This window comes from Anomaloglossus baeobatrachus, chromosome 8, assembly GCF_048569485.1.
Source record: "Anomaloglossus baeobatrachus isolate aAnoBae1 chromosome 8, aAnoBae1.hap1, whole genome shotgun sequence".
Taxonomy (NCBI): Eukaryota; Metazoa; Chordata; class Amphibia; order Anura; family Aromobatidae; genus Anomaloglossus; species Anomaloglossus baeobatrachus.
Genome location: NC_134360.1, coordinates 18,240,804 through 18,254,520, shown reverse-complemented (window position 1 = coordinate 18,254,520; position 13,717 = coordinate 18,240,804). Strand labels below are relative to the sequence as shown.

The 13,717-nt window shown below is 47.3% G+C and overlaps 1 protein-coding gene across 4 annotated transcripts in view; it reads left to right on the top strand.

Moving 5' to 3' along the window:
• CFAP20DC (CFAP20 domain containing) overlaps positions 1 to 13,717 on the top strand; it is a 438,163-nt gene that overhangs the window by 201,420 nt on the left and 223,026 nt on the right. For all 4 annotated transcript variants that reach the window (XM_075321351.1, XM_075321349.1, XM_075321348.1 and 1 more), the window contains exons 9-10: positions 4,243 to 4,379; positions 9,316 to 9,496. In XM_075321351.1, the coding sequence (XP_075177466.1) occupies positions 4,243 to 4,379; positions 9,316 to 9,496 (318 nt within the window). The remainder of the gene's footprint in view (positions 1 to 4,242; positions 4,380 to 9,315; positions 9,497 to 13,717) is intronic.

The following is a 13,717-nucleotide window of genomic DNA, read 5'->3' as shown; positions in this document are numbered from 1 at the left end:
ATGCATTCATCAACATCAGTGTCTGGACTCGGAGAAGAGATACCTCATAAGCTGTTAAGCCCTTAATAACATATGATGGACTAAATTCCTCATATGTCACCTCCCTGCCTTTGATGCGGGCTCACAATCTAAGCATGCATCTTTTCTGACAGTTGATGGCTGTTATATTTAGCCATCATCTGCATCTAACAGCGAAACTGTTAACCTGTTAAATGCCACTGTCAATCTGTGACAACTAGAGATGAGCGGACCTGTTGAAGTTCGGTTCGACAGCTTTATCTGGACTGTAGATAAAGTGTGGTTTTGGGATGGGGATTTGACCTGAACCCCAATTGAAGTCACTAGTTGGGCAGTTTGGGTCTCTGCTTACATACAGCCAGCCATAAACAGATCACTTTCGGGGGGTAGTTGAGAGGGGTTTTTCCAATATTTTTTTTTCCGGACCACTGCATCCGATCAAGATGTTGTTACCCCCAGTGCGAGCCATTCAGACACTGCAAGCGGCTCGCACTAGGAGGAGGATCGAGTGCACCCGAGCACAGCGATGCTTGCGCGAGTCGTCAGCCTACGTATATCACCCGAACTCTGAACCCGAACTCAAATTTTTTTTGGGTAAGTTTTTGTTTGGTACGATCACCGAACACCGAACCTCGGGTTCTCTCATCTCTAGTGACAACGGCATTTAATTTAACAAAATATATGCATGTTTGGTATGAACGTAATCGTACTGACTTGGAGAATCATACTGCCAGGTCTTTATTTATGGTAAAATGACAGTTGTAAATAACAAAAAATAACATTTTGTAGAATTGCACTTTTTTACTATTTCGCGATAGTTGGAATTTTTCTTTCCCATTTTCCAGTATATCACATGATAAAATGGATGGTGTCATTAAAAAGTACAATTCGTCCTGCAAAAAAACACAAGCCCTAAATCAATGGAAAAATATAAATAGTTATAGTTCCTGGAGTAAGGAGAGGAAAAAAACAAAAGCACAGAAAAACTAAAAATCACATGGTCAAGGGTTAAAGGAGATGGCAGTTCTGGAATGAGCGCATACAGAGATGTGACTTCCAATGTGTATTACTGGAACCATCGAGCCTACATGAGAAATGTCTGAAACTAGGAGCAGTTTGCAAATTGCATATGATGGGGTCTGAAAATTTAATGAAGGCATGGGGATTTATAAATCTACTCTGTGACATCAGATGATACATTTACTAGTCAATGATAACAGGCTGTGGTTTGGGGATAATAATTGGCGCTACGAGAAATTTCTTGAAGATCCAACCAAGTTCAAAGATATGATTTGTAGCTACAGTGTTCCTACAGTGTTCTTCACTTCCATACTATCTTAGGATTATGACTTACTTTGCTGTACAGATATTTTTATTTATATACACATAAAGGGGACCATAAACTGTTATTGCACATGGGTCTTCTTCTGTCTGTGCCCACCACTGATCAGAGAGACAGTGATGATTGTCCCCTACACAGGAACTCTCAGCTCGGCCGAACGCTCATATGTTCTCGAGGAAAGATCTGCTGGTGGATGCCTCGGCAAGAGCGTAATCCAAAATGTCCAATCCTTCTTTCCCCCAACGTGGTCTACATGTAGTGGTCCAGTGGGCATCTCCAGATTGTGTTTGGTGCCGCCTTCCTTCCTGGTAACACCAGCCCTCCATCTATGAGTGGTGCACACAGCCGGCAGAACACGTGATGCATGGATGAAGTAGAAAACGTCATCCAACATCATTCATAGGATGTGGAGGGGTGGTAGAAGACAGAGAGGGGGCGCCGAGTACACTGCGCAGATGAAGTAGAAGGCATCATTCACTACCATTCATAGGTGGTAGAGGGATGTAAGAAGGCAGAGAGCAGGCGCTGATCACTCTATGCAGCTGAAGTAGAAGGCATCATCCACCATCATGTATAGGTGGTAGGGTGTGTAAGAAGGCAGAGGTGGCGTTGAGCACACTGCGTGGCTGAAGTAGAAGCCATCATCCACCGTCATCTATAAGTGATGAAGGAGTGTTTGAAGGCAAAGAAGGGGTACTGAACATGCTGCGTAAATTAAGTAGAAGGCACCATCCATCGTCATTCATAGGTGATGGATTGGTGTTAAAAGGCAAAGAAGGAGTGCCGACCATGCTGCATGGATGAAGTAGAAGGCATCATCCACCGTGATCCACCATGATTCAACATCATTCTTAGGTGATGATCGGGTGTTAGAAGGTAAAGAAGATGCACCAAAAATGATGCGTGGATGAAGTAGAAGGCATAATCCACCATCATTCATAGGTGGTAGAGGGGTATTAAAAGGCAGAGAGGGGGGCACCGAGCATTCTGTGTGGATGAAGTAGAAGGCATCATCCACCATGAACCACCATCATAATGGAGGTGTGTTAGAAGGTAAAGAAGGGGCACCGAACATGTTGCATGGATTAAGTAGAAGGCGATATCCACTGTCATTCATAGGTGATGGAGCGGTGTTAGAAGACAAAGAAGGGGCACCGACCATGCTGTGTTGATGAAGTAGGTGTCATCCACCATCATCCACCATCATTCATAGCTGATGGAGGGGTGTTAGAAGGCAAAGAAGGTGCACCAAGCAAGTTACGTGGGTGAAGTAGAAGGTGCGATCCACCATCATTTATTGGTGATGAAGGAGTGTTAGAAGGTAAAGAAAGGGTGCCTAGCACGCTGTGTGGATGAAATAGAAGGCATCATCCACCATCATTCATAGGTTTTAGAGGGGTGTTAGAAGGCAGAGAGGGGGTGCTGAGCACTCTGCGTGGAAGAATTAGAGAAGGCGTAATCCACCATCATTCCTAGGTAATGGAGGGCTGTTAGACAGCTAAGGGGGGGTGCTGAGCACGGTGTTCATTAGAATGAACAAATCCAAAAATAATTTTTAAGATATTTTTCTAGAAATGTGTTGAAAGCTTCTCTTTAATATTATAATTTATACACTATATAATATAAAATAACATCAAAATGATAAGAGATTCCACCTATTATTGGGTAACAAGGCAGGAATTCTTTAGGTTGTATATATATATATATATATATATATATATATATATATATATATATATATATATATACTGTCCTGGAGGTGGATTCACGGGACCGTGCCACGGACTCCCCCAGAGAGGCAACCAAGAGCTAACCCCTATACAGGGACTGTCTGGTCACCCCACCAGAAGGCCTTAATGCACGGCAGCTGGAACACAGGGAGTACGGGGTACGGGTCCATCAGAGACCGGCACGGGAGATGACTAATAGTCCAACGGGAATCGGAAGCAGGACAGATGACGGGAACCGGGTAGAGGTGCCGAGTAGTCACAGCCGACGGGGTCCGGATCCAGTGGGACATGCAGGCTGGAGCTTCCAGATAAAGTCCAGGTGACTGGTTCAGGTTGATGGGAGATGGCGGGATCCTCAGCAAACAGTCACCGGGACACCTCCTGGGTAATCGGCACTCTGGGACCAGGTCAGGACGGCAGACGGGCTCTACGGAAGAAACAGGGTTAATCTGGGTACAAGACACAGAGGGACCTGAACACCTAGCTATGGGAACACGTTGATCAGGCACCGCCCACATGGAAAGGAAGTCCTAATATACCCTGTACCTGTAATTGACCATATCCTGTTTCCGGGACGCTGGCCCTTTAAGAAGAGGTGAGTGTACGCGCGCGCGCACTAATGCGCATTGGCGAGGCTCGTGTGCCGGAGACCAGAGCAGGAAGCAGTGCAGGTGATGCAGGAGGACCAGACAGAGTGTCCTGGGTCGCAGGGGGACGCCGGGACCGGCGGGCAGGAGGCACGGAGGACTCAGAGGAGGGAGAGTGAGGAGGGCAGCTGCGGGCAGAAAGACCGGGAACCGGAGCGGTGAGTGACAGACGGCGCCGGGACCCGGGGAGCGTGATAATATATATATATATATATATATATATATATATATATATATATATATATATATATATATATATAATATAGAGAGAGAGAGAGAGTATATTTTTTTCCTGTCTTCCTACCTCAGTCTTATTTCTGCAATTTATTTTTTGCAGGAAAACATGTTTTTAAAAAATGCATCTAAAACTCGCAGCAAAAATGACCTGTGTAGACAAGCGCTTACATTGATTAACGTCATGAATATGGCATTTTCCATCTGAATAAGTTGTGTCTGGTGTAACGTGATATCTCCAAATATAAAAGCTGATGCTCTATTCTTACAGATCTGCTCACAAGTAGAGGACAAGGCAGCTCTCGAGACATCAGAAAGGGGGATAAATCTCACATTGCTTTTGGATCCAAGGTTTCGGGACCCCCTCCGGCCACAGGGAGAAAAACCAGCGCCAGAGCCTCTGGGGAGGTGAGAATCCTGTGGTTCCAAATACCCAAAGCCAGAAATGCATTTCATGTCAGAGCAAATAATGTGCACTTTTATTAAACTTAGATACATTTTTTTTAACTTGTTCTCGCATTTTTTATTTGTTTTCCCCAAGATAGATTTTTTTTCCAGTGGATGAAAATGTTTTAATCTTTATGAACCGTAATACAATTAAACCTATTAATATATTTTTTATGTTCAAATCTGCAGCCACGTCCTGGTCTCATTGCCCCCATTTCTGGTTCCATCAGCTGTATTTAAAGAGAATCTGTCAGCAGGTTTTTGCTATGCTGCAAGGGTTAACACAGGGAATTCAGGGATGCCCGTCTTGTCAAGGTCCAATCTATGATTGTTTGTTTATCATTGCTCCGACTACAATGTCACTTGTAAGTCAGTCTGGCACACCCCCTGCTGTGAGTGTCTCCTCACTGTCAATGTACAATCACTATAGAGAGCCTTTTGTGGGCGGGGCCAGCTTTCTCAGCTCTGCTGCATGACTAAAGCTAAAAATTCTGATTATGTCAGAATGGCTGCACCCAATAATCTAAGTGAGACATCATTGGATTCAGGATCTCTTTGCCTACATAATCCTACTCTCAGATGAGGTAGAAAAAAACTGCTGACAGATTCCCTTTAAAGGGGATATTCTGGACTTTTTTGCACAATGTGCTTTATCACAAGCTGGCAGCTTCAGTGGCTTCTGCTAATGTCACGTCGACAGCTGAATCTCCAGCAGCAGTAGTCAGTGACAGCTCTGTGCCACATACAATGGGCAGGCAGTTGCCTTTCTAAGCAACTACCTGCCTGTTAGTTTTTTCGCATTGTAAAAGAAAAGAAACTCCTACATAGCCTTTTTAAGAGTTCCTCTTGACAAACGGAAGGAGCTTTTCTGCCCTGTTATTTATTTGGCGCAATTCAATAGCTAAGCCAGCCCCGTATTCAAATCAGATGCAGACAGAGAAGGGGGCGGCTTAGCTAATGAGCGGAGCCGGGTAGACAGCCCCCTTCTAGCACATCACTGGTCACACGCAGACAAAGGGCCGGGTGATTTCCTCAGTACACAACAATGTCGATTATAAATGATTTAGTGACATATTATATAATTGGTGGAGGAAAGGATGAACTAGATGGACCTAGGTCTTTTTTCAACCTAACTATGTAAGAGCAGTGTGGTCCATCACTGCACAGAACATGCCTCCTCCAGAATCCAGTGGTGGCGGTTTTACACCTCTCTATCCAACGCTCTGCATTGTGCTTGGTGATGTACGGCTGTTGCATACCGAACACATCTCCTCCAGAGTCCAGTAGTTGCTGCTTTACACCAATCCATCCAACACCGACGCTCAGCATTGTGCTTCATGATGTACGGTTGCTGCATACAGGACACGTCTCCTCCAGAGTCCAGTGGTGGTGACTTTACACCACTCCATCCGTTGCTTGACATTGTGCTTGGTGATGTATGGCTGCTGTATAGAGGACACATCTCCTCCAGAGTCCCGGTGCTGGCAGCTTTACACCACTAGATCCGACACTGACGCTCGGCATTGTGCTGGATGATGTATGGCTGCTGCATACAGGACACATCCCCTCCAGAGTCCCGGTGCTGGCAGCTTTACACCACTCCATCCAATGCTTTGCATTGTTCTTGGTGATGTCCGGCTGCTGCATACAGGACACATCTCCTCCAGAATCTGATGGTGGCAGCTTTACATCATTCCATCTGACGCCCGACATTGGGCTTGGTGATGTACGGCTCAGCATTGTGCTTGGTGATGTACAGCTCGGCATTGTGCTTGGTGATGTACGGCTCGGCATTGTGCTTGATGATGTACGGCTCGGCATTGTGCTCGGTGATGTATGGCTCAGCATTGTGCTTGGTGATGTATGGCTCCGCATTGTGCTTGGTGATGTACGGCTCAGCATTGTGCTTGGTGATGTTCGGCTCAGCATTGTGCTTGGTGATGTATGGTTCAGCATTGTGCTTGGGGATGTACAGCTCAGCATTGTGCTTGGTGATGTATACCTCCGCATTGTGCTTGGTGATGTATGGTTCAGCATTGTGCTTGGTGATGTACGGCTCAGCATTGTGCTTGGTGATGTATGGTTCAGCATTGTGCTTGGGGATGTACAGCTCAGCATTGTGCTTGGTGATGTATGCCTCCGCATTGTGCTTGGTGATGTATGGTTCAGCATTGTGCTTGGGGATGTACAGCTCGGCATTGTGCTTGGTGATGTATGCCTCCGCATTGTGCTTGGTGATGTATGCCTCCGCATTGTGCTTGGTGATGTATGGTTCAGCATTGTGCTTGGTGATGTTCGGCTCAGCATTGTGCTTGGTGATGTTCGGCTCAGCATTGTGCTTGGTGATGTATGGCTCGACATTGTGCTTGGTGATGTATGGCTCGACATTGTGCTTGGTGATGTATGGCTCGGCATTGTGCTTGGTGATGTACGGCTCGGCATTGTGCTTGGTGATGTGCGGCTCAGCATTGTGCTTGGTGATGTACAGCTCAGCATTGTGCTTGGTGATGTATGGCTCAGCATTGTGCTTGGTGATGTACGGCTCAGCATTGTGCTTGGTGATGTACGGCTCGGCATTGTGCTTGGTGATGTACGGCTCGGCATTGTGCTTGGTGATGTACGGCTCGGCATTGTGCTTGGTGATGTACGGCTCAGCATTGTGCTTGGTGATGTACGGCTCTGCATTGTGCTTGGTGATGTGCGGCTCGGCATTGTGCTTGGTGATGTACGGCTCAGCATTGTGCTTGGTGATGTACGGCTCGGCACTGCTTGGTGATGTGCGGCTCGGCATTGTGCTTGGTGATGTGCGGCTCGGCATTGTGCTTGGTGATGTATGGCTCGGCATTGTGCATGGTGATGTATGGCTCGGCATTGTGCTTGGTGATGTATGGCTCGGCATTGTGCTTGGTGATGTATGGCTCGGCATTGTGCTTGGTGATGTATGGCTCAGCATTGTGCTTGATGTACAGCTCAGCATTGTGCTTGGTGATGTATGCCTCCGCATTGTGCTTGGTGATGTATGGTTCAGCATTGTGCTTGGGGATGTACAGCTCGGCATTGTGCTTGGTGATGTATGCCTCCGCATTGTGCTTGGTGATGTATGCCTCCGCATTGTGCTTGGTGATGTATGGTTCAGCATTGTGCTTGGTGATGTTCGGCTCAGCATTGTGCTTGGTGATGTTCGGCTCAGCATTGTGCTTGGTGATGTATGGCTCGACATTGTGCTTGGTGATGTATGGCTCGACATTGTGCTTGGTGATGTATGGCTCGGCATTGTGCTTGGTGATGTACGGCTCGGCATTGTGCTTGGTGATGTGCGGCTCAGCATTGTGCTTGGTGATGTACAGCTCAGCATTGTGCTTGGTGATGTATGGCTCAGCATTGTGCTTGGTGATGTACGGCTCAGCATTGTGCTTGGTGATGTACGGCTCGGCATTGTGCTTGGTGATGTACGGCTCGGCATTGTGCTTGGTGATGTACGGCTCGGCATTGTGCTTGGTGATGTACGGCTCGGCATTGTGCTTGGTGATGTACGGCTCTGCATTGTGCTTGGTGATGTGCGGCTCGGCATTGTGCTTGGTGATGTACGGCTCAGCATTGTGCTTGGTGATGTACGGCTCGGCACTGCTTGGTGATGTGCGGCTCGGCATTGTGCTTGGTGATGTGCGGCTCGGCATTGTGCTTGGTGATGTATGGCTCGGCATTGTGCATGGTGATGTATGGCTCGGCATTGTGCTTGGTGATGTATGGCTCGGCATTGTGCTTGGTGATGTATGGCTCGGCATTGTGCTTGGTGATGTATGGCTCAGCATTGTGCTTGGTGATGTATGGCTCGGCATTGTGCTTGGTGATGTACGGCTCGGCATTGTGCTTGGTGATGTACGGCTCGGCATTGTGCTTGGTGATGTACGGCTCGGCATTGTGCTTGGTGATGTACGGCTCGGCATTGTGCTTGGTGATGTACGGCTCGACATTGTGCTTGGTGATGTACGGCTCGGCATTGTGCTTGGTGATGTACGGCTCGGCATTGTGCTTGGTGATGTATGGCTCGGCACTGTGCTTGGTGATGTATGGCTCGGCACTGTGCTTGGTGATGTACGGCTCGGCATTGTGCTTGGTGATGTATGGCTCGGCACTGTGCTTGGTGATGTATGGCTCAGCATTGTGCTTGGTGATGTACGGCTCGACATTGTGTTTGGTGATGTACGGCTCAGCATTGTGCTTGGTGATGTACGGCTCGGCATTGTGCTTGGTGATGTATGGCTCGGCACTGTGCTTGGTGATGTACGGATCCTGCAGCTTCTCAGCCATGAAGCTCCCAGCGGACACAGTGGTTGTGCTGATGTCACCAGATGAGGCCTGGACTCTGCAGTTATGGGGTCAGCGGTGGAGACTTTTCTGTCTTCTGCTCCTCAGCACTCGGCCCTCACTCTGTAACATTACGGGGTCTCGTCTCTGGGGCTGAGTTTTTGCACCTGATCTTCTTTCTCATATGTCATGGTGAGGTGCCTGATATACACTGGGGACAATGGGGGCTTAATGATTACGATGCACATCTTACTACCTTGGTCCATATAGTGCACACTCTGCTGATGATTTTGATGTGTGGCCGTTCATTAATTCATTACTATTGTTTTAGCCTAATTATTGCTCTGAGGTCATGTCTCAGGGACAGAATCTCTTATCTTTTTATTAAGTTTAGCAACATTGAATTGCGACTTCTCTGCCCCTCGGAGGCGGCCTGTCAGGGAAACTGGCTGTGGTCACATGCGCCGCGCACTGTTGGTAATACTCGATGTAGTAGTTTAGCACTATTAACACTTCTCCTACATAACTTAGTATATGTTTCATGAATTTTGTACTTCCTATAAATTCACTTTTTTTATGTTCTGCCCAGTCAACAAGGTCAACAAGTAGACACGAAAGGTCCTTACCGCAGATGGCCCAGGAGAAAAGATCCAGTACCCTGGGGCAAACGACAGACGCAAGGATCCTTTCCCCGTTACTTCCCAATCCATCGGACCTGAAAAATAAAGAAAATATACACCACATGAAAAAAAAGGAGCCGCAACCTCAAGGTAACTCCCTTTTTACGACAGTGGTCTACCACCCCACCGGTGGCCTCCAGCCCGGCTGCGAAGGGTTGAAGACCCCAGCTGTATATATCTCTTATGATACTGTAGGACAATATCTTGTTCTCACAGGGACACAATCGTTATTTGCCACAATTTCTCTGTATTTTACATCGACCGCGTGCAGATTGTCAGTGACGTTATATGAGATCTGTAGACTAGCGCCTGGTTCCACCGCCACAGGCTAATACCGTATGATCAGTGTCAAATGAAATTTATAAGGAGCCCTAGGCAGCAAACAGGCTGAAAATCCTCACTGCACATATGTTATACGGCAGATCACCCACTGGGGTAATGGCATGTGAAACCTGCTCTGCACTGATCACAATTTATCTTTTTTTGAAGTTATATTTATGACATTTTACATGAATGGTCTCCGTCCTATTAATTTAGTGGGTCTGAGCCGCGACCTGATCCCATCATACTCAATCGCTAGTGTGAGGCTAGTCACTACTTAGGGATAGTATAGACGGAAAGGGTAGTCAGACAAGCCGGGGTCAGGAAACAGGAGGACATGACAGGACACAGGGAGTAAGCAGAAGCGCAGTCAAGTCTCAGGCCGAGGGTCAGAATTCCAGGAGAGTACGAATTAGATTCAGGGAGCAGACATAGACGTGGTCAGGTAACGGTCCAAGGTCAGAAGCCGGGAGGCAACAACAAGAACAAGGATCGGGCAGAGAAGGGTCAATCAACGGTCCGGGGTCAAGAAACGTAGATCAGAACACAAATACAAACACGATCCAAGAGCACAACTGCAGAACCAGAGAGTACGACTGGCAGGGTTCTTGGAGAGCATGCTCAGTAATGAAACTATTACTAGGAAGGAGGAACATCTGAGTAAAGGCACCTCCAAGAACCAGCAAGGAATCCAGCGCTGTCAAACAACCTGTCAGCTCAGTGCTCAAAGAAACACAGCAGAGCATCTTCAATTGCAAAATGCTCTGCACAAAGGAAACATGTCACTGCCATTTCTGTAGTTCAGGAAGCGCAGCAGAGCATCACCTGTGTGCAAGATGCTCTGCACAGAGGAATAATGTCACTGCCAGCTCCGTAATTCAGGAAGGCGAAGCAGAGCATCACCTGTGTGCAAGATGCTCTGCACAGAGGAATAATGTCACTGCCAGCTCCGTAATTCAGGAAGCGCAGCAGAGCATCACCTGTGTGCAAGATGCTCTGCCCAGAGGAATAATGTCACTGCCGGCTCTGTAGTTCAGGAAGGCGAAGCAGAGCATCACCTGTGTGCAAGATGCTCTGCCCAGAGGAATAATGTCACTGCCAGCTCCGTAATTCAGGAAGGCGAAGCAGAGCATCACCTGTGTGCAAGATGCTCTGCATAGAGGAATAATGTCACTGCCAGCTCCGTAATTCAGGAAGCGCAGCAGAGCATCACCTGTGTGCAAGATGCTCTGCCCAGAGGAATAATGTCACTGCCGTTTCTGTAGTTCAGGAATGTTTAATTAATAACACTTTCCTGATAAATTCCATTTAAAGGGTTTATCTTGGCTTTTTTTTTTCTTACTCTTTTTGGCATGTGCCCACAATCCAGATATCTATAGTCTTTGGATGCAGCGTGTCTTCTCCTGTGGAGATGTAAGTATTGTCCATGTGAGAACGCAGTGGTCCATACCCATAATCAGGGTTCGAGCCTCTGAGGACTTTAGCTCTATTCTCCCTGCAGAGAACATTTTGGAAGCTTATGGAGAAAAGAAGCACAATGGGCAGGTGTCAAGCTAGATACGGGGAAGCACCAAGCACATGGCAAAAGGGAAGGGAAAGGAAGGATGAAAGATGGTGACTCTTGACCGAACCTACTGCTGGTTCCTGGGGTCCCTCACCACCCTAGATAGGTTTCGCACCTATGCACCGAGCCGGATACATGACAATAGGGATCCCTAGTGCTGGACCCTAAATAAGGAACAGGTGGGATGAGCTCTTCATCAACCCCACTAAACACTATAGACGACACAAGGAGGACACACGGGGAAAATGCATGAACTACTTATCATGAGATGATTCAGGTAAAAGTTCAGCAGAGCTTTCAGCAACGATACCACAGAGGAGTACAAGCCACCTGCTTGCAAACAAGGCTTGGCAGAACTGAAAATAACACCAGCACCAATCCAAAGAAGGAAGAGGTATTTAAACACCAAGGGAATGCTGATATCCGCAGCTGGGTGGAAGGCGAGCTCCTGATGGGTCCTAAAAGGAGAGAGATGAATCCAGCAGGAAAGCTACCTATACCAATGAATATTGACAACAGGAACAATGGAAAGTCAGGGAGCCTTCTGCACAGCCAAACACTGTGACCTTCTATGGCCAGAAACCACATGATTGTCACCCGTGAAACACTGGTGACAGCAGCGTGTCTTCTGCGGAGATGGGAGAACTCAGTGGTCTGTGCTCACAATTAGGGTTCAGGCCGCTGCAGACTTTAGCTCTTTTCTCTCTGCAGAGAACACTCGCGTCTTAACAGCATAAATTGGCATTATGGGGCTCGGGAAGCTGCGCCGCAGGTCCGTTTACCCTGCGGAGAAAAGAAGCACAGTGGGCACGGGATTTCTATAAATCCCATCCACTGTGCTTGTACTGTACAATGCAGCATCCTGGAAGCAGCGGAAACAGGGTGCATCCAACACGCTGCTTTTCCTGACCGTGTGCACGTGCCCTTAGGCCTCTTTCACACGTCCGTGCCTCCGGTACGTGTTTGGCAGTTTTCTCACATACCGGAGACACGTACACACGTAGACCTAGGTATTCCTATGGTTTTGGACACACGTAAGTATTTGCGCACGGAATGTGTGTCTGTTCCGTACTTACGTGTGTCCGTGTGTTTCTCACGCCGACATGTCCGTTTTCTCTCCGGCATCACGGGTGTCACATGGAACGCAAACGTGTCACACGTACTGCAAACGGACCATACAGATGTGTTCCATGTGACACGCATCGGAGAGAACACATGTGTCTGTGAGAAAAAAAACAAACCTTTACTCACCTTCTCCAGCCCTCCTGTCTCTGCTGCTGCTGTCACTTGCTGCCGACCGCCGCTCATTATGCTCATTGCATATTCACTTCACTGCGGCCGGAAGCAGCAGCAGCGGGGAGTCGGCAGGACCGGAGACCGAAGATCAGCACCACGGACAACAACACCAGGGACAGGTGAGTAGAAAGTTTCCGTTCTTCATGTGTTATCACGGATAACACACGAAGAACACACGTAGCCCATAAACACGGCTCACGGAGGGCAAAACGCACCTCTGACACGTCCGTGAAAAACGTGCGTGGTTTTTCACGAATGTGTGAAAGAGGCCTTAGATCCGTGGGGTGTGACCCACACTATCCTGACTGATTAGCTGTGTGATGGGGCTGACGTTTGTGGGTTAATTGCAGCCTCGTTAATGTTTGCATGCATTTTTTTTCCGTTCAGGTAAAATAGGTTCGCGGCTCCTGCCATTCCCATATTAAAGCCTACAGAACGCTGCATATTTAACCAATTGCTGCATTATTTATAGAGCGCTGCTTCTCAGGAGGTTTTGCAGAAATAAGACATATTAAAAGTGGAATTCTTGATATCATCCAGCACTTTGTGCCCAAACAAAGCGATCATCTAAGTTTGGTGCTTGAGGCATCAAGTTAAAGCGAGCTATCAATATCAACAGCCCCGAACTATAAAGGATACAATCCAGATCAGACCCTCTAATGGAGCGGAGCCCTGAGGCACCTCTTGGGTGGAATGAACAAATGCAGCAGGGTACGCCTCAGGCTTATCACTGCTCGGTACACAAGGTCCCACGTGGCTCCCGCCATTGCAAAAGTGTGAGATTGCAAAACATCTCTAATAGGAAATGTTCAGAAGTCATCGGTCCCGACTCCCGAGTCATCATTTGCATTTTGTTTTTCAAAACTTGCTTTTCTTTTCTGACTTGTGGGTTTCGTCGCCCCTTTTTTTTGCTCCTAACTAGTCCAACTAGCACAAAGAGGTTCACAAATTTTGCTCAAAGTCAAAGATCGTTTTTATTTTTTTTTATGTCTCTGACTTCTTTTTTTTTAGCAACTTTCTAGCCAAAAAATTTGCAAAATGTTTCAAAAAGTGTTCTAGAAATTTCACATAAAAATCATTCGAGGGGGAAGGGGGGACACTGGAGTACATTTATGTCACACACGTGACTA